The 23,615-nt window shown below is 52.3% G+C and overlaps 10 protein-coding genes across 10 annotated transcripts; 4 read left to right on the forward strand and 6 right to left on the reverse strand.

Moving 5' to 3' along the window:
- Positions 1–243: 243 nt before the first annotated feature.
- On the reverse strand, positions 244–1,380 carry J4E88_002414 (uncharacterized protein; the record flags this gene model as incomplete). Its single annotated transcript, XM_049396079.1, has 1 exon — positions 244–1,380. The coding sequence occupies one exon, from the start codon at positions 1,378–1,380 to the stop codon at positions 244–246; it is 1,137 nt and encodes a 378-aa protein (XP_049258483.1).
- A 1,259-nt stretch (positions 1,381–2,639) lies between these two features.
- J4E88_002415 (uncharacterized protein) lies at positions 2,640–4,352 on the forward strand (the record flags this gene model as incomplete). Its single annotated transcript, XM_049396080.1, has 3 exons — positions 2,640–2,996; positions 3,047–3,335; positions 3,388–4,352. 3 exons carry the CDS (start codon positions 2,640–2,642, stop codon positions 4,350–4,352), a joined length of 1,611 nt encoding a protein of 536 aa, XP_049258484.1.
- Positions 4,353–5,161: 809 nt separating this feature from the next.
- On the forward strand, positions 5,162–5,502 carry J4E88_002416 (uncharacterized protein; the record flags this gene model as incomplete). Its single annotated transcript, XM_049396081.1, has 2 exons — positions 5,162–5,387; positions 5,450–5,502. 2 exons carry the CDS (start codon positions 5,162–5,164, stop codon positions 5,500–5,502), a joined length of 279 nt encoding a protein of 92 aa, XP_049258485.1.
- A 2,755-nt stretch (positions 5,503–8,257) lies between these two features.
- J4E88_002417 (uncharacterized protein) lies at positions 8,258–8,854 on the reverse strand (the record flags this gene model as incomplete). The annotated part of the gene is made up of 1 exon (XM_049396082.1): positions 8,258–8,854. One exon carries the CDS (start codon positions 8,852–8,854, stop codon positions 8,258–8,260), a length of 597 nt encoding a protein of 198 aa, XP_049258486.1.
- A 732-nt stretch (positions 8,855–9,586) lies between these two features.
- J4E88_002418 (uncharacterized protein) lies at positions 9,587–10,345 on the forward strand (the record flags this gene model as incomplete). Its single annotated transcript, XM_049396083.1, has 1 exon — positions 9,587–10,345. One exon carries the CDS (start codon positions 9,587–9,589, stop codon positions 10,343–10,345), a length of 759 nt encoding a protein of 252 aa, XP_049258487.1.
- Positions 10,346–10,631: 286 nt separating this feature from the next.
- Positions 10,632–12,518, reverse strand: J4E88_002419 (uncharacterized protein; the record flags this gene model as incomplete). Its single annotated transcript, XM_049396084.1, has 3 exons — positions 10,632–11,546; positions 11,596–12,013; positions 12,142–12,518. 3 exons carry the CDS (start codon positions 12,516–12,518, stop codon positions 10,632–10,634), a joined length of 1,710 nt encoding a protein of 569 aa, XP_049258488.1.
- Positions 12,519–13,116: 598 nt separating this feature from the next.
- On the reverse strand, positions 13,117–13,989 carry J4E88_002420 (uncharacterized protein; the record flags this gene model as incomplete). The annotated part of the gene is made up of 1 exon (XM_049396085.1): positions 13,117–13,989. The coding sequence occupies one exon, from the start codon at positions 13,987–13,989 to the stop codon at positions 13,117–13,119; it is 873 nt and encodes a 290-aa protein (XP_049258489.1).
- Positions 13,990–14,319: 330 nt separating this feature from the next.
- On the reverse strand, positions 14,320–14,790 carry J4E88_002421 (uncharacterized protein; the record flags this gene model as incomplete). Its single annotated transcript, XM_049396086.1, has 4 exons — positions 14,320–14,402; positions 14,452–14,515; positions 14,571–14,602; positions 14,649–14,790. 4 exons carry the CDS (start codon positions 14,788–14,790, stop codon positions 14,320–14,322), a joined length of 321 nt encoding a protein of 106 aa, XP_049258490.1.
- Positions 14,791–15,297: 507 nt separating this feature from the next.
- J4E88_002422 (uncharacterized protein) lies at positions 15,298–16,369 on the forward strand (the record flags this gene model as incomplete). Its single annotated transcript, XM_049396087.1, has 2 exons — positions 15,298–16,018; positions 16,071–16,369. 2 exons carry the CDS (start codon positions 15,298–15,300, stop codon positions 16,367–16,369), a joined length of 1,020 nt encoding a protein of 339 aa, XP_049258491.1.
- Positions 16,370–20,298: 3,929 nt separating this feature from the next.
- Positions 20,299–22,212, reverse strand: J4E88_002423 (uncharacterized protein; the record flags this gene model as incomplete). Its single annotated transcript, XM_049396088.1, has 1 exon — positions 20,299–22,212. The coding sequence occupies one exon, from the start codon at positions 22,210–22,212 to the stop codon at positions 20,299–20,301; it is 1,914 nt and encodes a 637-aa protein (XP_049258492.1).
- Positions 22,213–23,615: the final 1,403 nt, after the last annotated feature.

Below are 23,615 nucleotides of genomic sequence, written 5' to 3' on the forward strand. Positions count from 1 at the left end.
TGGGTGTAGGGGCATGGAAGGAAAATCACCGCTTTTTTGCTTGGGATTAGCGTTACGATGTGTACTGGATGCATCAAGACGCCTTGTTAGTCTTCAATTGAAAGTTCAAATCCATTCGTGTCATCCTCCCGTGGAAATGCGTGTGCTTTTGTCTACCTCGTTTCTCTGGATTTTTTGGCTCAAGCAATAGTGATGTATTCTTCTTTTCATTCATCATTCAACCCTTCTATCCACACACCATCTCTAGATGAACGTCCTCATAAACTCTCCCAGCGCCATAATAGCCATAGCCTGCCCATACGGCATACTCGTAATCTTGATATCCTTATAATGCTGCAAATCATGACCCATACCCGTTCCAAAACTCGTCTCCGTCAGCTCACCCTCTGCACTAATCTTGCCCATGACAGCCTTGATAGCCTTAACCGCGCTCTGCAGATACACATCCCCACTAATATACCTCTTCCGACACGCCTTGAGCATACCATACGCAAAGCCCGCCGTAGCAGACGCCTCCTCATAGCTTCCTTCTGAGACCGGGATATCGAGAAGAGTGCGCCACATGCCGTTCTCGCCCTGCAGTTTCAACAGCGCCTGACATTGCGACTCAAGAATACCAATGAGGAACTGGCGCAGCGGATCCGTCTCCTTGAGATCGAGCAGCTCAATGAAATCCGGAATCGCAATCGTCAACCACGAGTTTCCACGCGCCCACCGTGCTCGCGCAAAGTTGTGTCCGACTTCCAAGCCGCCCTTGTCCTCCCACTTCCAGCCGTGGAAGAAGAGGCCTGTGGATGTGTCGCAGAGGTACTGGCAATGCAGGATGAATTGGCGCTTTGCCTCCTCGACGTATTCGGGTCGATTGAGCACAAGACCGATCTTTGCGAGGGGCAGTGCGCTCATCATGAGGGTGTCGTCCCAGAGTTCGTCTTTGTTGAACGAGTTGTATGTCTCGTGTTGGAAGCCGCCGAATTTGGTGCGGGGCAGACCGTGCATGACCCATTCTGCCCATGTGTCTAGCCAGGGGACGAATGTCTTGTTTCCTGTCTCTTCGTATAGGTATGCTAGTGTGAGGAAGGGGCTCATGGTGTTGATGTTCTTGGTTGTGCCTTTGCTGAGTTGCTTGGAGAACCAGCCTTGCATGATGTCCATTGTTGCTGTGCTGCCTGTCAAAGTGTAGTAGTGCCATAGGCCGTAGAGACCGATGCCGTGTGTCCACTCCCAGCCGTCCCAGCCTTTGGTGTCGATGATGCGGCCATCGTCGAGTTTTAGCAGGAACTCGCCGGTTGTGTCGTTGATGTTGATTAGGTTGTGGGTTAGGAGGAGGATCTTCTCATCTATTTGGCCTTTTGTGAGGCCGTGGACTGTGAGTGTGGACATCGTGGGCGCGTTTCGTGGTTACGTCGCGTTCGCAGCGGATGTTTTATGGGGTGTTTGCAATTGACTGAGGATTACAGCGATACAAGCAATTGAGGAATGAAACACAAGTATTAGAAGAAGACAGCAAGAGAACAGATATCGTCACACGCGTAGTCTAGCAAGTGGGTATTAGATACAGGCCGTCGGTCACACGCGTCGGTAGAGCTCAACCCAGGAACAGAGCGGGGAGCAAAAACTGGGGAACGCTCAGGGTCCTCAACCGCGTAAATTGCATCGATGCTGCATGTCACTGCCAGATTTCGTGCCCTGTTGCACCGACTCGTCCATCTCTACCCCGACTGGGCGCTGGGCACACGTGGAGTCGCTCCAGCAGATGGGTTCCTGGAAGGCACGGCTCTTTTCTCGTGTCAAACATCAACACCGAGACCACGGACGCCTGCTGCTGACATCCCACTCTAAGGTTTCTGCCGCGCTCGCATCGCATTGCACCGAGATTCGCTGATCACTAAACTGACGATACCGGCGTGAAGGTCACCAATCGCTTACCTCTTGGAGGGCCGGAAGACACCGTGGAGGGAAGTGCGACCGCCGTGAAGGAGCTTGGCTGCCTGACACGACTCATCCTGGGAAAGCCAGCCGCCGCCAACTCGCTGCAGGCGGACAAAATCTTCCACCAGCCGCCTTGGGCCCAGCAACGAAGCTTCGCATGACACTCGCGCGAGCTTGACCCATCACATGCCTTCACGAGTGACGCGGGTGGCCTTTCGGCAGCATCTACGCCGATGTTTTACCACAAAACGGACCACCACCAAGTGGTGGCACTCTCCACACTGCTTGATCCTACTCCGCATTCCCAAGCACTCCACTATCTGTATGGACGGCATGGTGGCGGGGTTGGCGAACCCCAGAGGCTAGCGACTCAAGATGCAGCGTTGGCGCCGACAGGGTCGCGCTTGCAGCACGCCTTTCCAGAATCCTACCTCGAACTGGGGTGCGGAAACAAGGAGATGATCACCAGTAGTCAATACCGGCTAGAAGTTGAACGTGCAGGTCTTGGATCCTAGGATTTGCGGAGTAGCCTGCCAGCCTGGGGTAGCTTGAGGCCGGGGAACGCTTGGACGGAACAATCTAAAATCGGGTAGAAATATCAACTCGACCGCTCCTCCATCCTGGCCAGCTCACTCGCGAGTCCTGAGGTTTCTTCTTTGCAAACCTCATTTTTTCTTCCGCTGTCAAGCCCTCGGAAGTTTCTTTTCAAGATGGCTACCACCAGAGCCAGTGCCGATGGCGTGCACCACACACACGAGGCTGTTCGCCATTCGGACGATAAGCAGGACATTAGCCAGGTCGAGCGCGTGTTCTCCGAAGGAGGAGACGAGAAGGGCGACCATGCCGACTACAACCGTATCGACAAGGAAGTCGCCAAATACGCAAACGCTTCTGAAGTTTTCATCTCGGAAGAGGAGAACGCCCGGTTAAAGAAGATGATCGACCGTCGTGTGCTGCCTATTATGGTCATCACGTACTTTCTGCAGTCGCTCGACAAGGGCACAATGTCCGCTACCTCCATCATGGGTATCCGTGAGGATATTCCCGCACTTCTTTCCAAAGAGACTGTGAGTTGCAAAATCTGTGGGCACTAGTATCATGTACTGACTCATGACAGTTTGGGTGGCTCACCACCTGTATCTACCTCGCTGTACTGGTCGTCGAATACCCAACCAACTGGATTCTCCAACGAGTACCAGTAGCCAAATACCTCGGATTCAACATTCTTGCATGGAGTACCGTACTTGCCTGCCATGCAGCCTGCTTCAGCTTCCCTGCGCTCGTCGTTTGCCGAACACTCCTTGGTATCTTCGAGGCTGTCTGCCAGCCCGCTTTCCTCATCATGACTTCTCTCTGGTACAAGCGTGAGGAACAGGCCCAGATCGTTACTTACTGGTACATGATGAGTAAGTTATACAAAGTCAAACACATACAACACCGACTAATCCCTACCTCCAGACGGCATGCAACAAATTGTCGGCGGTCTCCTCGCATACGCTTTCACCAACATCAGACATCCTAGCTTCTCTGCGAATCCCGGTAACGCTTCTATCCGATCCTGGCAAGCTATATTCATCACATACGGTTGCTTCTCCTTCATCTGGGGTTTGTGGGTCATCTTCCGCCTCCCCGACAGCCCCATGCGCGCCAAATGCTGGTCAGAGGAAGACAAGAAGCTCATGGTTGAGCGCGTACGCTCCAACCAAACCGGTCTCCAAAACAAGAAGTTCCGCGCCTACCAATTCAAAGAAGCCCTCCTCGACCCCCAAACCTACTGCTACATGGGCATTCAGATCTTCACCACTTTACCCACGTCAGGTCTCGGCGCCTTCTACAACATCATCATCAAAGACCTCGGTTTCGACACTCTCCAAGTCCAGCTCCTCGCCATGGTCCTCGGTGTCGTCATCATCGCCACACTAATGGGTTCCGCCTGGATGGTCAAGAAAACAAAGCAAAACCTGCTTACCATGGCCGTCTTCATGATCCCCGCCTTCGTCGGCACAATCATCATCATGACCGTCAAAAACACAAACAACGCTACCAAAGCCGGTCTGCTCATCTCCTACTGGATCGTCTTCACCTTCTGGGCCGCCCAGGGTCTCGGCATGTCCATGCTTACCCGCAACGTCGGCGGGCAGACCAAGAAGTCCGTCTGCATCACCATGAACTTCTTCGCGTGGTGCGCGGGTAATGCGATTGGACCCAAGGTGTTTTTCGATGGCGACCCACGCTATCTCAAGTCCCTGGCTATTCATCTCGGGTGCTACAGCGCGCTGCTTGTTGTTATTGCGTTTTTGAGGTTCAACCTCACGCTCAGGAATAAGAAGAAGGATAGGGAGTTTGGAAAGGATATTAGCAATGCGCATGGCTTTGATGATTTGACGGATAAGGAGAACCCTAACTTTAGGTATGTTTACTAGGGGGGTTTTGGTTGGAGGGGGATGTGTAGTGGAGATAGTGTCGTATGAGCTATTAAGCATGCGTCGAATGAGCTATGATATGACTTACTTATCATGATACATTATTTCTTGTCTCTCCTGACCTGGTGATGGGTTACAATCCCTGCCCAGTACTTGCTTTTCCTGTAGAAATGTCGCTAACACTATCTCATCCCGCGCCCGTGGATGTGAATGGAGACGTACCGATTCTGCCTCTCTCGGAAAATCAGCATCATCATATACCCGACTAACCAAAGTGCAGTACTCGAAAGTAATCGCAATCGGACCACCATATGAGTCCGGCCACAAGAAAAGCGACCCATCCCCACATGTTCGAGAGAGACAGCCCCGTGCTAGCGTGAGAGCTACGCGATTGGGGCGTTGGCTTGGCGTGCGCGTCCCTGTTACATCATCGCTCTCGGCGCGCGTGCGAGCGAGAACTGCTGTGCCGCAACGATGCATCTTCACAGCTAATCATTCTACGACCTACGTGTACGTCGCACTGCGCACTGCGCACTGCGCATATTCTTATCGTTATACACATGTCGATTTGAAGTAAGTCGAATTACCCGCTTCGCGCCGCTCAGATTACCCCAGACGGTAAGATGCTCGGACTCCCTGATGCTTACAAGTTTCTAGCAGATTCGCCCGCCCTGAAACACCTTCCGCATACCACGACCAAACGACGGTACCTGATACCAAGCGAACACACGGTTCTCCACGACACACTGTTATCCTCCGACGCTTTACCGTCGACGCAATCGCATTCTTGAACGGGACGACCCGCGACAATGGCAAGAAAGAGGGGGTATGAAGGAGGACATGGCAACAAGCAGAATAAGAAACGAAAGCCCGACACGTCAAAGCCGGCAGACGAGCTTATAGCCGATCTCGATAAACTTTATCGAAGACCTGCGCCGGAAGTAGCGCAGCGGACTGCGAGACTGCCTCGCTCCCAGCTTCCCATCGAAGAATGGGGACTGTTCGTTGACAAAGAGACACCTGCATTCGGCAAGTGTTATGGAATACTGGGACATGTGCCTGGTGTATATGTCGACTATGAATATGCCAGGCACCAGGTGCTCACAGGCTTCGGTGGGAACGCAAGCCAGAAGCATTCGTCTGTCAATGAAGCATGGGCTTGGCTGCGCGCAAGGGCTCCCGCAGTCGACGAGGCACTTAATCGCCCAAAGGGTCGCGCTTGGCTGGCTCATCTGGGCGTTCGGTCTCAGCAACCTCAAGGCATTCAGCAGCATGGAGCGGTGCAACAACAACAAACATCTCAACAGCAACAACAATACCAGCAGCTTCAACAACAACACCAGCTCCAACCACAACACCAGCAGCTCCAACCACAACACCAGCTCCAACAACACCAGCAGCTTCAACAACATCAGCAAGTTCATCAGCAAGTTCAACAACATCAGCAAGTTCAACAACATCAGCAAGTTCAACAACATCAGCAAGTTCAACAACATCAGCAAGTTCAACAACATCAGCAAGTTCAACAGCATCAGCAGCTTCAACAGCATCCGCAGCACCAACAGCTTCAACAGCACCAACAGCTTCAGCAATACCAACAGCATCAACAGCTTCAACAACACCACCAGCATCAACAGCTTCAGCAACTTCAACAGATTCAGCAGCTTCAACAGCTTCAACAGCACCAAATTCAACAGATTCAGCAGCTTCAACAGCACCAACATCACCAACAGCACCAACAGCACCAACAGCACCAACAGACATCGATGACTTCAACTCCTCAGCGCGCATCCTCGTCGAACTCGAGGCCACCTGCCGGGTCTTCTGCCACCACCTCATCATCTCAAGCAATATCTGGGTCAGGCACAGGCAATCCTGAACCTGAGGTGACATTGAGTCGCGAGCAAGAGACGGTGGTAGCTCGCATCATGCAAGGGCGCAACGTCTTCTACACTGGTTCGGCTGGCTGTGGAAAATCTGCTATCCTTAGAGCTTTTAAGACAAGACTGGGAGCTGCGGGCAAACGAGTCGACGTGATCGCACCAACCAACCTTGCTGCACTGAACGTGGGAGGTATCACGCTACACAGCTACGCGGGCTGGGTTCCGGTTGATAATCCAAAGAAAGATGATTATTCAATCGATGAGCTTAAGAAAAGACTTTTCAAGAAGAACAAGGACGAAAAGACCACTGCGTATCATTTCGAGCAAACTGATGTCCTTGTCATCGATGAGATCAGCATGGTGGATAGCAACTCCTTTCGCCGTTTGAACGAGGTGATGAAGTGTGCTAGAAAAAGCACTGCAGCGTTTGGTGGCGTACAGATAGTTGTTACAGGAGATGTATGTTGACAGGCCCACCTCAGTGAGTTCAACAGCTAACGACTGTAGTTTTGTCAGCTCCCACCAGTCAAGCCCTTCGAACGTTGTTACCGGTGCGGGAAAGTGCTTGTGGAACATGAGAGTAAGGATAAATGCATGACTCATCCGAAGAATGCCAAATGCACCGAGACCGAGTTTCTAGACAAAGATAAATGGGCTTTCCGTAGCGACGCGTGGCGGGTATGTAGTCTTTGCTTCTATGACTTCAATCGTGTTACTAAATACGGCAGGAATGTAATTTCGAATGCATTCATCTCACGAAGATTTATCGGCAAAGCGATCCAGTATTCCAGTCCATCCTGCAGGAATATCGCCTGAGTAAGTACATCAGATCTTGACGGCCTTGACTGTCTACGACATGCCAACATTACTAACAATGGTCAGCTGGCACAGTTCCGGAACATCTTCAGAGAATTTTGCTCCAACCGCGCCCAGAGCTGGAAGACGCCGTTGTGTTATTACCTAAGAATCACCTGGTCAAAAGAGTCAACCGGGAAAAGCTGAGGGAACTGAGCACGCCTGCTCTGGAGTATACATGCAGGGATCACTTTAACTTCAAAGATCATCACAAGGGTGATACGTACTTGCAAGAGATCGACAAGCAAAGACCACGCATCGTAGGTAACCAAACATCTTCGTCTGTAGTCACTGACACATGTACAGGGTAGTCATCGTTACGACCACAAGGTGCAGCTCAAACAAGGCATGCGTGTTCTATTGCTGCAAAACCTGGCCCCGGAAGAGGATCTTGTCAACGGATCACAGGGTACGATAGTTGATTTCGAACCCTACGATGAATCCAGACTGCCCGACAAGGACAATGGACTCTCCGGCCCCCACGCGAAGTACTGTCACTACCAAATACTTGAATTCGCGCAGAAAAACGGCCGCCAGTCTTGGCCGATCGTCAGATTCGACAACGGCCGAACCAGGACCATATTTGCGGACTGTATGGCATCTGAGTATGGACATCCCCCACCCTACAGCCTTCTCTCAAGGACGCAGATACCTTTGAGAGCTGGCTACGCCATGACCGTCCATAAAGCACAGGTAAGAAGACAGCTCGACCGAATCGGCATCTATTCTGACAAGTTTACCAGGGCATGACACTTAGCAATGTCAAGGCTGATCTATGGACGGCCTGGGAAACAGAGATGGTATACGTAGCCCGTACGTAGTCCTTTCACTTATCATTCAAATTGCGAATTGTGGCTAACGGTCCGCACAGTCAGCAGAGCGAGGTCTCTCGAAGGTCTGCATGTCGTGGCGCTTCCCAAAAAAGACCTAGGCGGGCCAAACCCGGAGGTCAAGGAGTTTCTCGATAGCTTTCCTCAAGAACACGACTAAGCACTGGGACTCGTTACACGTGTCGTCAGCTTGCGGGAAATGTCCACGCGCATGGCGTCAGAACAGACACATGGGGCCGCCCTCGTTTGCATTGGGTATGCCGCTTGTCTTGGTTTCTAGTTTTCGGTGTTGCGGAATTTAGTCTTGCAATATCTCTCATATGTACAATACATCTCATCACTTTGTTTCCCCATCCACATCTCCAACCCTATCTAACCTCTCATTCTTCTTCGCACTCCCCTCCAGCCCCGCCAAAATCGCCTTATCCTCCCCCGGTATCCGCATCTCAAACGTCTCCCTCACGACCGCATACTCATAATACCCACATCTAGCAATTGGCTCCGTCTTCCTTACATCAATCTTCCCGTCTGTCAACACGCGCTCATCGATATGCACACCAACCACCTTCCCAATCACCACATCCGCCGAGCCCATAGGCGGATTCCCAGGAAGGCGTAGTGTGGTGTAGTACTCGCATTCGAACTTTACTGGACTGCGTTTCACCATCGGTATCATCATCTCCCTCCTGCCCTCTTTGCCTTCCTTCCCCTCCCCATCGCCACTCACAACAACAACCCCACTAACCCTACTATCTTCCTTCTCCACCCCCGCCGTCTCAAACTCATCAACACCATACTCTTCCTGCACTGCACTTCTATTCACCTCTTCTCTCAGTTCATACGTCGCTAGATTCCAGACAAACTTCCCCGTAGCTTCGACGTTGCGGACGGTGTCTTTCTGGCTATTGGATGGTGTTTGATTGGCGCTGAACATGACGTAGGGCGGGTCGAAGGTGAGGTTGTTGAATTGCGAGTAGGGAGCTAGATTTGCGGCGCCGGTTGGGGAGAGGGTGGATATCCAGCCTATGGGGCGGGGGAGGACGCATGCCTGGATGTTGGGCGTTAGTGTGTGTATGTTAGCTGACAATTAGGGATTTTTGGATGTATCCGGAAAGACTCATAAATATGCATACTTTGAATGGATCATACGGTAACCCATGGTCTTCTTTCCCAGGTTGATAAAACATCGTGCCGGCAAGAGCTACGTCATGCAAAAGGCCACTTGGCACCTTCTTTCAAATGCAGTCGAACTTGTGATGATCGTTGTACCACGAAAACATATCCAGATAGCCTTTATATCCGTCTTCAAAGCCAAATGCGTAATGCGGGTCGTTACCCGTTTGCCGCCAACGGGTAGACTGCGGGGAACCATCGTCACCTTCAGATCGGCAAACCTAGGCGGCATGGACTAGGACCCTGAGGCTCTTCACCCCCACTCCTTCCGACGCCAGGACCTGTTGTAGTATAGTTTCCTTTCAACAAAATTGCCACTTTGAGTCGTGATCTGTAATACATCGACTGTGTACCTACACAACTTCCCAAAGTCGCCTGCCTACCTCAGCCTCTTAACACACCAACACCACAACCCCTAACACCACAACCCCTAACACCACAAACCCTAACACCACAAACCCTAACACCATAAACCCTAACACCACAACCCAAAATGCCGCCAGAAACCATCCTAATAACAGGCGCATCCTCCGGTCTCGGTTTCGCATTCGTCCAGTACTATGCCTCCCTCCCAACACCGCCAATCATCATAGCCATTGACAACCAGGAATTCCCTCTCCCCGCCCACCAACAAAACACCATCTCCTTCCACAGACTCGACATTACCTCTACTGAAGAACTCAAAGAATTCGCTTCAAACATCTTGAACACTGAGATATCCCTTATCATCCACTGCGCCGGCATCAGAGGACTCGTTCCGAAAATCGTCGCCCAGCAGAAACAGGGCAACAAAAATGTCGCCGCGACCGAGACACTGGAGGCCATGGATCACGCAACTATGATGCGGACGTTTGAGATCAACACTTGGGGCACGCTTAACATTGTTAAAACTTTCTTGCGGAACCTCCAACTCTCTGCTGATCAATCCGCATCGAAACCTAAAGTTGTCATCTTATCCTCGCGGATGGGCTCCATATCGGCGAACACGGCGGGCGGTGGTTACGCGTACCGAGCCAGTAAAGCGGCGCTGAATGCGGTGGTGAAGAGTCTTACTATCGACGTACCCGATGTGCAATTTTTGATGCTGCATCCCGGAAGAGTAGAAACGGGGTTAGTGGAGTGGAAGGAGGAAGGGGCGATTTCGGTGCAGGAGAGTGTGAGGGACTGTATGAGGGTTTTGGATAAGATGGATAAGGAAGGGTGGGAGAGTGGGAGATTGGTGGATCGGTTTGGGGAGGTGATTCCTTGGTAGGATGGCGATGTCAATGGGGCGAGGGGTGTAGAGAGGGACGCGAGAGAAGAGGTGAGGAAAGATGATATATTTGCACGTATATATCCGCGCCTATCTGGCATTGTATTTTGAAATGAAATCGCTGAACCTCTGATCTCCCGCCTTTGCTCATCTATCCGTACATTCTCTCCCGCCTCAGATGTTCTTCCATAACGCCAAAATATGCATGGTTGAGATCGAATCACTCTTGTTCACCCAACGAGCTAAGGGATCAGCCGCGCGCTCGGCTTGCGCTCGCGGACACAACTCAAGCCACAGCCGAAGCAGTGACGGTGGTGTAGTTAGTAACACCATCCATCGTTGTGCCTATAGGCTTCGTAGATGACGTCAGAGGAGTCTGTACGGTGGTGTAGTTGGTAATGCCTCCGATCCTTGTACCTGTAGGCTTGGCAGATGTAGACGTCGCTGACGGATCAAAACCGCTGTAGTATTTGCCGCCAGTCGTTGTGCCCACGGGCTTGGTAGATGTAGACGTCGCTGACGGATCATAACCAATGTAGTGATCGCCGCCAGTCCTTGTACCCACGGGCTTGGTGGATGTCGCCGATGATGCTTCCAATGCTGGAGCCGCCTCGGAAGCCGTCAACAAGAGACGTTTGTTGTGGAAGGTGATGAGAGTCGTGGAGGATGCTGAAGGGTCATAGGGAGTCATGTTATTACCGCCAGTTAAAGTGGCAGGCAGTGTCATAACCTTCGTTGACGTAATGACCGTTGTTACGGTAACTACCGTGGGCGCTGCGCCGTAGAGAACCTCGAAAGTTGTTGGAGCTGTGGCGGATACCGAAGAACTGTACGGGACGTAGCCAGATCCGTGAGTCAACGTCGCTGGCAAAGTTATGATCTTCGTAGTGGTGATGATGGTAGTCGTGACAGCTGGAAGGGGAGATTGCTCTGCAGTCATCGCTGAGAGGCGCTCATCTTTGGATGAAGTCATGGACGTTCGGGGCAGAGAAGGTAAGAGGCTGTTATCCTGGTAGCCAGCACCGGCATCGTTCTGATAAACTCTCACCGAGTTGATGAGATAGTACACTTCGTTGAACTTGTCGGGGTTGGTTGCAACGAAGTGAGCGCAAGATTCGTCGTGAGTCTCCGCTGCGCAGTGTGTGTAGCCAGACCATGCATTGCCTCCAGCCATGGAGCCGCAAAAGGTAATGTTGATGATCTGTCCTATGTTAGTAGGTACTCACATCCACGAGATTGAGTCTACTTACGATCTTCATCTTCTTGAACGTATTGCGAATATCGCAGCCATCCCCAACGAAGTTCATCACAGGCGTGCCCCATGTGTTGGGGTCAGGATTGGCGCTATCCCAACCCGATGGCTCGTGACCCCGAGGAAAGAACCATGCCTTGATGCCATCGTCTTCGACTTGTGCTGCCCAGATACCACCTCGGTTATCGTTGAAGGCTTGACCGAAGGAGCCCTCAGGACCATTGACGCCGCAGTCACGATGTTCCATGCATTCGAGGTCTGGGCGCGTCTCACCCGATCCGCCATTGTCTCGCATCTTGCATGGCGTGTGGCCGGTATGAAGGCTGAGCGAGTTCCGGGAGTTCATAGAGACGCCTTCGATGATGTCGAACTCGGAGTACCACTCCTCTTGATGACCTGTGTCGTGGAGAAGCCAGCTGCAAATGGTTAGCAGGTGTACATGTCTGATACGCCGCACAAACGATGATGAGCACAAGAGAATGCTGGAGTCGGTACTGGCCCGGAAGTCCGAGAAGGTGAGGGAATGGTTGCAAGTACGACTCACAAAGCAGGCCACATGCCACATCCACTAGGCAGGTGCTCAAAGTCGGCAATGAAGAGTCCGTTGTCGAACGTCTGCACTCCTTCTAATCGGACGCTCTTGCGGCCATAGCCTTCACCGGGCTTTTGCGGAGGGAGTACTTGAGTTGTATCGACTCCGAGATGTACCTTGCCGTCGTCGATGCGCGCAAGTCCAAGTGAAGTTGCTTCTTCCTTGGAGACGTAGAGAGCCATGCCTTGGGTGAACTGGTCCCAGCCGTTGTAAAAACGGAAGGAGCCATCGTCGAAGAAGTTGCTCGCGTTGTATTCCGCCTTGAGCTCGTAGCCTGTGGTGAGGCAGAGCACTGAGGCAGCGACGAGGAGGGTGCGTAAGATAGCCATGATTGATACTTGACTGTAAAGCTAGGGAAATGATAGGAAGTGGAGGTAGGGAGTGATGAGGAAGCTTGACGCAGAGAGGTTTGAATCATATAGTGGGTGCCCGTGCCCATACCGTCCCGCCTCGCTTGTAGTGAGAGAAGGAGGGAGGAAGGAGCGACCGGCAACAACAGAGCGGTGAGCAAAGTGAGAGGAACCGTGCTGAAGTAGATAGCCTGTGTCTATTACTTTGTGGTATGAAGCAGAGATAATACATGATGCTCGAATGGTAGAGGCACACGCGCTGTGCGACTCGCAGCTTTGCGACGGGTATAAGTATAGAGTAGGTGAGGAAAGACGGCATCGCGCCGTGGAGTCAAAGCCAGCATGTGAATGTCGCTCCTGAAATGAGTGACTGGCTTTTACAGAGGCGTGTATGACTGTTAGATGTTACGGCATGGGTGTTCGAGCTGAGCAGCCAAGCACGCCACCAACTATAAGCCGTCTCTGAGTCAACACAGTGGAAGTAGCAAAGAAGCGCGTGCTCGATACATATGCGCACTGAACGGGGAGTGTGCCAGGTGACCTGGAGCCACTTGCGAAACTGCAGAGCATACCAGCATCATGCTTCATCACCCACCGTCTTCTCTACGTCGCCCTCGCGAACATCAGTCAAGGTGCCCTGGTCTTCCTCTCTTAACCTCGCACCTGAGATCTTGCTAGCAGTCTCCAGTCCTCTTTCAACATCTTGCACTAGCCCATCCAACGCGTCGAAGATGTCGCCTTGCTGTTCTCTCGCCTCAGTCAGCCTATCCTGCCCGACTTCACCCTTGCCTTTGCCCTTGCTCTTCCTCGGTATGTCGATGCCTTGTATGCGCAGCATGTATCCTTGATCCGGCGAGTCCTCATCGAACGAGGGAGCTATCCGTACGTCCGTATCGGTGATTTGCCACTCTGACGAAAGCGACTGCGCATCTACGACTGTACGCCCGTCTGCGCCGACATCGATTATGAGGTAATGCTCCTTGACACCCGGTATGGGCGGGGGCAGCGGTGACTCGACTGGTGAGTCTTGCTCGTCTCCTTCTTCGCTCCCTTGATTGCGTCGTCTCTCCCCTCCACCCGGCGCATCATGCGGGAGGTACTTTGTATCATCCAGCCCCAGGCCTCGCATCGATGCAGCAGTTATGATGGTCGGGTCGTCGTCGGCAAAGACATAGTGTGTATACGGGTGGTAGTGCTCGCCCGACGTCGTGTCTTCGATCAGGGTGAAGAAGGGTCGGAAATTCGGCGGTGGTAGCAGCGGTTGCTCGTCACTAGGCTCGGGGTATGGTATGTCGTCCTCATCCTCATCTTCTGGCGCATCGCCAGGCTGCTGTTGCTCGTGGAGCTCGTCGTCGGGAGGGTCTTCGGCGCGCTCTATTGACTTTGATCGTGGGGAAATCGATGCGCGGCGATCTGAACGGTACTCTATAGTGTTAGGGTTGCTAGACATGTTGTGGGAGTTGATGGAAGACTGGAGTTAACGGAGTTCGGGAGCTCTAGTAAGGTGCATGATCGATAAGGGACGTGGTCCATGCACACTACCTCATCAACCCCAAGGCAGCAAGTCAGGTACGGAATGCGGTGAAAGGCCCCTAGCTCAAAGGCTAAAGTATGTAATGCAGTCCTTAGGGTATCATCCAAATCCAAACGCCGATAGTAACATCCGTGTGCAAACCAAGGTATTGAAGCGCCGCTTTCCCAGCTTCCATCATATGCCTGCAGACCGAAGTGACGACAAGCCTCTCAACGAGTTACCGTAATCGGTCGTGTGATCCAAAAGCTACAGCGGGCTTGTATCGGGTTCTTGGGTCGGTGCCGGGGTTTCGGTGGCTGTCGGCGCGTCTTGACTCTTCGACTTGAAAGCTGGATGTACAAGTTAGCTGAAGATCTGGTAGGTCACTTGCGTACATACGTTGTCGGCACATGGGACACTTCTCTAGAGAGCTCTCTTGCTTCAACCAGGAGAAGATGCAGTGCTGAGACGTGTTAGTCTTTATCGCCCAGGTTGACTTCATGGGTATGGAGGCGTACCATATGAAAAGAGTGATTGCACTCTCCCAGTACTATCTCACATTAGCCTATACCCAGCATCGTCATGGTCAGACATACATAGCGGACACTCATCGCCAGGGAACTTGCACTTGGAGCAAGTGCTGTCGTAAGGGTTGCGACAGATACCGCAGACATCGTCGTCCGGCATATCCCAGCGCCAGGCAGCGACGGCGTTCCACTCGCGTATAGTCACTTTCATCGTGTCTTTCGTAGCTTGGAAGGTAGATTTCGAGGTTGGCGCGTAGATTGGATGGAAAACAAGATCAACAGCACCAAAACATGCCGAGGCGGCAGTTTACGGCGGTGAGGGGCGGCGATTGCGCGTTAATTCCGCAGGGGTCTGAGCTCAAGCTGGAGCTCCACGCTGCAGAGCGACTATCACGCATCACAGACACACAATCACGCAATTTCTGTTATACAGACACGCCGTGCTATGTGCATCTATCATGGCCGTCTGATAGAGGCTACGCCACCGATTGCTGTCATCAGTCAATACAGGGGGCAAGGAGATCAGACCCTCTTCAGGTTTGTTGCAGTTCCCCGCACTAACGCTGAAGCTCGATGCGGACCCTCTACGCTGCACGAGGATTGTAGATTAGGGAAGCCTCACCTCGCCGTCTAGCTCCACAAATCTTGTTTCCTTCTTCCCTTCCTCGCCGACCAGAGACACCTTCTCAATTCACGGTAGCTGTCATCAAATTTCAACATGTTCGTCTCACGCTTCCGATGCTCTTTACGTCCGCTCTCTTCTACCCCCTCTATCCGCTTCCCCATCGCTGTAGGCAGCAGACGGACAATGTCTTCACAACCCGCTTTCTCCTCTTATCTCGTCACGCCATCTGAGCTCAACTCGGCATTGAAGCACAATGCCAGCAAACTTTCTACAGAACCCCGCATTGTCCCACTTTGCGCTTCTTGGTTCTTGCCCAACGACGGTCGCAATGGCTACGATACCTTTCTTGCACAGCGCATCCCCCGCGCACGCTTCTTCGACCTCGATGCCGTCAAAGACATCCATTCGCCGTACCCGCACATGTTGCCCACTCCCGAAGATTTCGCAATCGCAATGAGACACCTCGGGATAAGGCGGGAAGATAGCGTCGTTGTCTACGATACAAAGGAATTGGGCATCTTCTCTGCGCCGAGAGTGGGCTGGACGTTGCAGGTCTTTGGTCATCCGAAGGTGCATGTGCTGAACAACTTCCGCAAGTGGGTTGAGGAGGGTTTCGCAACAGAGAGTGGAGAGCCAAAGGACGTCGAGCCGACGGAGTATGCGGTGCCAAAGTTGGAAGAGGAGAGAGTCGTCGCTTTTGAAGAAGTGAAGGACATTGCGAAGGAATTGGGCAAGGAAGGCGCAGACGAAGTGCAGATACTGGATGCACGTAGTCTTGGAAGATGGAAGGGCGTTGACCCAGAGCCCAGAGAAGGTATGTTTTGTCGCATGCGACACATTTCAATTTGGCTAATCGATCTTGTCAGGACTCTCATCTGGACACATTCCCTACTCCACGTCCGTCCCAATCACAGACCTCCTCGACCCGAACGACAAGACCCTCCTTCCTGCCTCCGAACTCCAATCCATCTTCAAGTCGAAAGGCGTAGATCCGTCCAAGCCAATCATAAACAGCTGTGGAACTGGTGTTACGGCAGCAATCATTGATGCTGCGCTGTCGGAAGCTGGCTACCCCACACAACAGAGACGGTTATACGACGGCAGTTGGACTGAGTGGGCTCAGCGCGTGAAGCCTGGAGAAGGTCTCATCCGCAAGACGGAGTAAAATGCAGCCTGGAGCGCGAGGTTGGTCATGGCTATGAGACATTTCCTTCCAAAGTTGATACCCATTTCACTTTCGTGCATGTAGTTTGTATAGACGAATATATGATGCTTTCTGTCGTTATGACCATGATGAAGAATAGAAATGCATATCTAAAGTACAAATGTCGTATCCAACGATCACCAACAAATGGGGTATATGCGGACACCTAGATGGCTCAGCCAAAAGGCTACCATGTCCATAAATGGAAACGCGCAAAAGGCGGACGGTTCTCAACAAAGGAAAAGAAGTGAGTGATACGCAACAGAGGAACCTATAATCTCAGCGACGGGGCTGCTGAGAATTACAACCACTCCTGCGATGCGTCCGAGAATTGAGAGGAAGGAGGCACTTGCGACGACGGGGGTGTTTGCGATAACGGAGGAGTTTCCAATGCCAGAGAAGCCTGTAGTGCTTGTAACCACGTCGATGACTCGGAGGTTTGTGGCGCTTGCGGCGTTGGCGAAGATTGGGGCAATGACGATGACGAAGGCATCTGCGAAGACTGGACCATCTCCAAGGACTGAGGCGCCGCCTGTGACGCTTGCGGTCTTTGACCTGCATAATGCGGCGAAGTCGGGTCAAGGTAGGTATCGAAGAACCTCCTGACTATTGGATCGGCACGAAGTGTTGTATTTTTCGGGAGAGCCAGAACTTTGAGCCCCTTGAGCGAGCGTGCTCTACTAACTATTCGGGGAATTAGCTCGTGTCCCGCAACGAAAGATGTAGTATTACTTACGAGCAACGTAGATCTGGCTTGCCTCAAAGGCCTCCGAGAGATCAACAGTAACAGGATCTAACGTCATGCCTTGTGACTTGTGCACTGTGATGGCATAGCCCGCCACGAGTGGGAGTTGCGTCCTGGATAGCAGGTTGGTTATTTTGTCTTTTCCATTCTCTCCATAGCTTGTGACCTCGGTGACAGCGCAGTCTGGGTAGATCGTCCTCACTTGGCCATTATCGAATTCGACAGTTGGCCATGGTTTGTACGGATTCCTATCGGCGTGGAGCTCGATCTGAGACTCTATATAAGAACCAAGAGGGCCGTCTTTACATGGCAGCTTCCTGCGGTCGAATGGCTCAAAAAGTTTGACAGTACCTTGGCAACCGTTCACCAGACCCTTCGCGGGGTCAATATTGGCCACCAACATCACACGCATAGTTGTTTTGATACGCACACATGCCTCGTAGCGGGAGTCTTCCTGTCGGAATCGTTAGTGATATCCCGAAAGGCAGCTGAAATATCATACCAAACGTTTTAAACAGCCAGGACGCGCATTGCTTTCCTTTTTATAATCCGCCAAAGACGCGTCTCCAAGATCATTTTGTTGAAAATGATCCACGCATTTATATTGAAATTCTGGCCGTCCTTTAATCGCCTCGATAGCTTGATTGTTTCTATATTCCACTTTGTAACGTTTCGAGTGTAGTTCAATGGCGTTTTTTGCCTCATTTGGATGGTTGAGGAGGACCCGTCCGTGGGGCGCGAGGATTTGACCATCTGATACGCATTAGTTTGTTGCCCCTCGTCACGATTATAGTGTCAAAGCAGCATTTCGATGTGGAGAAAAATATTACCTCTGCGGATCCTTTGTAGAATAGAGATAAATCTCTTGTCGCTTTGCCTGTGAATCTTGGTAAGATTAATGTGTTTGAAGTTGCATTCCTATTTGCGTTAGTGTATCTTTACAGCAGTAGGGAACAGAGTGGATGTTTAACACACCTGCCATGCTTCACTGCAAAAGGCCCACATTTCTGCCATTCGCCAGGAGATGTAGCGACATTTCTTGGTCACGCAAACACGTCTGTGTTCCAGTGGATCATGTTGGTCCTTAGATTCAAGCGGAACGCCACATCCTAGACAATGCCTGAAAGGGTTGACGGGGGCAAGTTGAAAAAACTACAATGATCAGCGTGGATATGACAAGTCTCCATGGTGCGACTCACGTCTCCGGTAACCACGACCTGAACACCACCGAACGGTCGTTCACCATTACGTTTTCTAGATCTGCTGTACTTCATAACCTCATTCAATCGCTCGAAATCAAGGTTGGGGACCATGCTTATTTCGTCGATGACAAGCACGTCAACTTCATTGAATTTCTCAAACTGTTCCTTCCTGAGAGAAGCAGCTTTCAGAGCGTCCAGTGTCTGTGCGTGCTGTTTCGGTCCCTCCTGTTTCTGTCCCTTCTTGTTCTTGTCGGGGGGGATGACTTTCCATCCCGCAAAAGTGTGCAGTGTCTGGCCACCGACATTGTACGCAGCGATATTGGTCGGTGCAATAATCTGTACTTTCTTTCCCTGTGCTCTAAGTAATGAGACGAAAGCCGTGAGGATTGTGGATTTTCCACAACCTGCAGACCCAGTGAAGAACACGTTGTGGCCATCCACGATCGATTGCACCACCTCCTTTTGTTCTTCGGTCAATTCGATTTTGGATTGGGCCGCAGAAGTGTTCAGCATAGGGTTGGGTGGGAGATTTGAGGTTTTAAGGATCGATCGCGGAGGTTTCGATGTAGAAGAGTTCGTTGCATGCTGCGACTGCCTTTCACTTTGCGGTGGTACCGATGGTGATGTATTGTAATGCGCAGATCCATGAGAGCGCTCTGAAGGTGATGGTGTTATATAAGGAAAGCCGGATCTAGATGTATACAACTGATGAAAAGGCGACTCTGGGGACGGAGGCGTACGAGGAACTACACGCGCATGGGGTGTTGGCGGACGATCGCGAATTTTCGATGACCTTGCTCTTGGTAGCTGTTCTGGGCTACAAGTTGTCTCGACTGGGTCGTGTTGGGTTCCCGTCCACGAAGCGCTGTGGGGTTGGGAATGATTGTGGATCACACGCTGCGGTCCGAGGCTCCTTGGCGGGGATTGTTGTCTTGCTCGCGTTTTGGATGCGCTGAGATTGTCCTCCTCGAGTTTCCTCTTTCGCGATGTCTGCGCTGATGCGTCGTTCGTTCCGTATGAAGCCATGGGCGCTGTGTTCTCCTTATTTGATACTGGCGGTAACAATGTGTTTGTAGGAGAGTGCGTCGAGGAATCGAAAGGCGTGGCCAGGTGGGGTGCGCAATGCAATGCAGGGCTTTGTGGGTACGGCGATGTGGGTTGCTGGGCGTACTGCGCTATGGGGTTTTGTGCATGCCGAGGTGGAAACTGCATGTATTGTGGTATAGCATGGTGCGCATGCTGCGGTGGGAGTTGTGTGTGCTGTAATATAGGAAACTGCGTGTGCCGTGGTGGGGGATACTCCGAATGTGGTGATGTAAACTGTGGTAGATGATACCCCGGATGCTGCGGTATGGGTTGTTGCATGTACCACTGTGGAGAAAACGCAGGAGCGGCAGCGGGAGAGAAACTATCCCTTTGCCAATGAAAAACACCATGGCCGTCTAGACCACTCCTCATAGCTTGAAATGGTCAGCTCATCCTTCTAATTGGAGAGAGGAGGCACCTACCGGCGGCCATGCGATCATAATCGGAAGGCTCATGACGTGGGCCATCATGCCATGCCATGGTTCAAATGGCCGTCTTAACGAAGCATAAAGAATGGAAGTCAACAAGAATAATGCTGTATGACTGAATGAAAATGACCAATGAGGGTAGGATGGTACAAAGCGTGGGGTTGCGCGATGATGAAAAGTCGCGCTTCGTAAGGGCCCGACGCGCCAAATCGCGAGGCTGGCTGTCGCGCTAGCCCATTTCAGCATAGCTCCCGCACGAGATCATGTGGGGTACCAGTTGACGTACGTACGTACATGTACGATACTGAAAGGGACTTAATGCTAGCGATATGAGAGTAATCTAAATAGTGTCATTGGTACTATTGCTGGCTCGAGTTGATCATCCTTCAACGTTGCTTTGCAACGAACGCGTCTCTGCAACTGGCAATCCTACTCCTCCCCAGCACTCAAAGCCGCCTCCGACACCCCCCGACTACTACTCTGCCCCGTCCTCGCCCTCTTACTAACCTTTCCAGCCTTCGCCCTCCCATTCCCAAGCCAACCCTGCTTTGCTGTAATAGGTCGTAGAAATCCATCAATATGCACACCACCAACCGTCCGTTCTTCATTGTCCGAGTCATTAGTTCTAGGGTCGTAGCCATGAACTCGCATGCAATGCTCGACGACGCGGTAGGCGAACGGAGCGTCTTCCTCGTGCCTCCAGCAATCTGCGTGCGGGCAACGCAGTGTGCCGATTTGGAAGAAGGGTCGTTTGGGTGGCGGAGGCTGTGAGATCGAGGGGACGGTCGGCGGGGGTATGGTCGAAGGTGTGTAGGATACGGGTTCGGGGGCGGCTTTTGATGCGAGAGCTTCGTGGAAGGGCATGAAAGACATGCCCTCGCCGAATAGAGTTGCGCAACGCTGGGCAGTGCGTGCGATAGCTCCTTCGTTCCAGCCTTGTACAGCTGCTAGACCGAGCACTTCACTCCAGTCTAAGAGCCCTTCTCTTAGTTTGCCTTCTTCTCCTGAACTATCGCTATCGCCCATGCTGCTTGAGGATCTGCGGCGCTTCCGTTCGCGAGGGATCTTGTTGGACTTCTCCCAGTCAGATCCCCCGCTTGAGATGTCATCGTCATTGGCGGGCTCTCTTTCATCTGTTGTCTTTCTAGCGGCTTTTGTCTTTTGTCGTACCGTGCGGTCGGCCTCCGTAGACGTTGCGCGCGAAGGTGGTCGAGTGCTAGATCTGCGGCTTGTCGCACTCTTCGATCGGGCTCTTGATGTAGACCTTGATCTCGGACCGCTCGACTCTGCGCCTGACGTGTATTCACTCATGGAAGAATCGCCTAGCTCTCCACGACCGAAGTGATTGACACGCGTTCGGCGGATGGCTAGGGCAAGCTCGTCCAGCTTTCCCATCATGTTCTGTATTGTCGGCTGGAGAAGTCGCTGTGCCCTTGCTTCGTCTGCTAACAAAGTCGGCTCCACGAGTCTCTCTGTGCGAGGTTTTCTGCCACGTTTCTTCCCAGTCGCCTGATCGCGTTCGGTATCATTGCCGTCCTCGACATCGTCCGTCGTTGTCTGTGCCCTGGGCTTGTTGTTCGGTTTCGCAGTATCGGCGCTTTGTGAACGAGACCTGCTTCGTAGAGCTGCTGTGTCGTTTCCAACCTCAGAGTCAGACGAAGGCGTTTCGCGTGAGTTCCACCTCTCTTTCGCCAGCCGCAGAAAAACAGCTAAAAGTTCCTCTCGCAGGTCGTCTCCTGCATCCTCCGTGCTTGCGCGTCCCGTAGTCCATTCGTCCACACGGTCGCTCGGAGGCTCTTCCTCTGGAGGGATTGGCCATGCCGTCCACTCTTTGGAAGGCACAACCGCCGTCTGCGTAAATCCTGCCGCATCCACGTATTCAAGATCCTGCGCAGTCTTGAGCCAGTTGTCCCTACTCTGCCAGTTGTGGAGCTTCGCCGTGTTTTCTGGTGGTCGTCGTAACCGCCGCTTGAGCGCATGCGCGTTATACAAGTGTACTGCAAGATCTGTCTCTTGCAGCTGATCGAGGGAGTCGGCTATCTGGCGATCCGCTTCGGTGTAGCTCTGCCATGTTTGGGGCGGTCCGTCAAAGCGATTCGGGCGCGCCGGTACCTCGTCGTCGTCCTCCTCTTCTTCAGACTCGTCGCGTGCCGACTCGCTATCGGTATCCAGGTCATCGTTTACGTCTAAAGAGATCGGAATAGCGGGAGTCTGTGCTTCTTGCACGTTGCGCGGGTCCGGGATCTCCTCGACTGACGGCGACGAGCGCGCCGATGAAGACGATGAGGTTGTGGATTCGTACGAGGAGGGCGGTGGCGGGGCGCTACCACCAAACAACGACATCTTCGTTGCAGTAAATGTCGAAGCGGGCTTGCGGTTGTCTTGGCGTCAACATCTGCGTTATGGGATCCAGCAGTTGTGGGAGTGTAGAGGCGCGCTCAAATTTTGGTGGGGTTCTCGAAAATGACGCGCCGTCACGTTGCCGCTACCATCATCCTTGGTTCACAATCTGCGACCCACCTGGGCAGCATCATACCACCAATCTCGCATCTAAAGCCATCTTGCTAGTCCCCCATTGGTTTCTGGTGTTCTCATCTCCATGTTGAAATTGCTTCAGGCGGTCGCTGCGATGACATCTTAGTGCCGGCATTTGTTAGGTCTTACACCCTCGAACATGGAAAGCAGGATCTAGGCACACTCGGATGACTACAGAGAGCGACCGTGAAGCGATCGTCATCTTACACGGCGTCTCGGTAGCTTGGCTTTATCTTCGTACTGTCATGTACCGGCGCATTACACTTGTGATCTGTTCACGCACGTGCCATCACTGGCAACTGCCCGGGTGGGCGTCAGCGAGGCTACCTTATTAACCCTCTTTTTTGCCGTAGCCTCCAACGACCCATCAACACCACGAATCCACTTTCACAGCCGCCTTTGGCTTGGCCACGCGTTGGGTGCGTCCCAAAATGAGGTTTGGGCGTCCTACTTTCAGGAGAACATCAGTCGGCATACATCAAGCTTTGCGCTTACGTATCAGAACAAGCTATGTTCTGCAGCAAATCATCATTGGTCGGTGCTATCCAGGAAATTCATCAATGCTCTGTATCGCTGCGGAGGCTTCATGCATCACGGGATATGAGCCTTCGCAGAACGTCAATCGCGTACGAAACATCGAGAACGAACTCTCTCACAGACAGAGTGTAAGCAAAAGAGGTGCCGACTTCCGCATGGCTGCACGAAGACTGAAGTGTACCTCTCTCTGTTTCCTCACCAATCGTCGACGCTCCAAGAATTTCAAGGGGAACCCTGGTAGTGCCGAGAGCCTCAACGGCCCATGAACACGTCCTAAGCGCGGACGAACGCCCCGAACGCGGCGCTTTGAGCGTGGTCAGCGTCAGCCTAAACATCAGTACAGTATCTCCACCAGCAGTGAGCTAGCGGCGAAATTTATCATGGTGTCGACTCCGATCCGGGGAAGTGGTCCTGAGCCAACACCACATGGTGATCAACGGCATGGCAGGATGCCCAAGCTGGCGCACCGATACTAAGGAATATCACCACAAACCATGAACCTCATACAGGCTTCCGGGTAACGCCATGTAGCCGTTGAACGCCTCGTTCTTTTCCAACGTCAAGCTCACATGATTATGGGACAAGCCGACAACTAGGCTATACGAAATTCTAGTACTCCTTTGTTGTGCTTCGAATTGCAGTAGCTCTACAGCGCCCATCAGCACTACAGCACA

This window comes from Alternaria novae-zelandiae (assembly GCF_023758075.1).
Source record: "Alternaria novae-zelandiae strain BMP 2774 chromosome Unknown scaffold_3, whole genome shotgun sequence".
Lineage (NCBI taxonomy): Eukaryota > Fungi > Ascomycota > Dothideomycetes > Pleosporales > Pleosporaceae > Alternaria > Alternaria novae-zelandiae.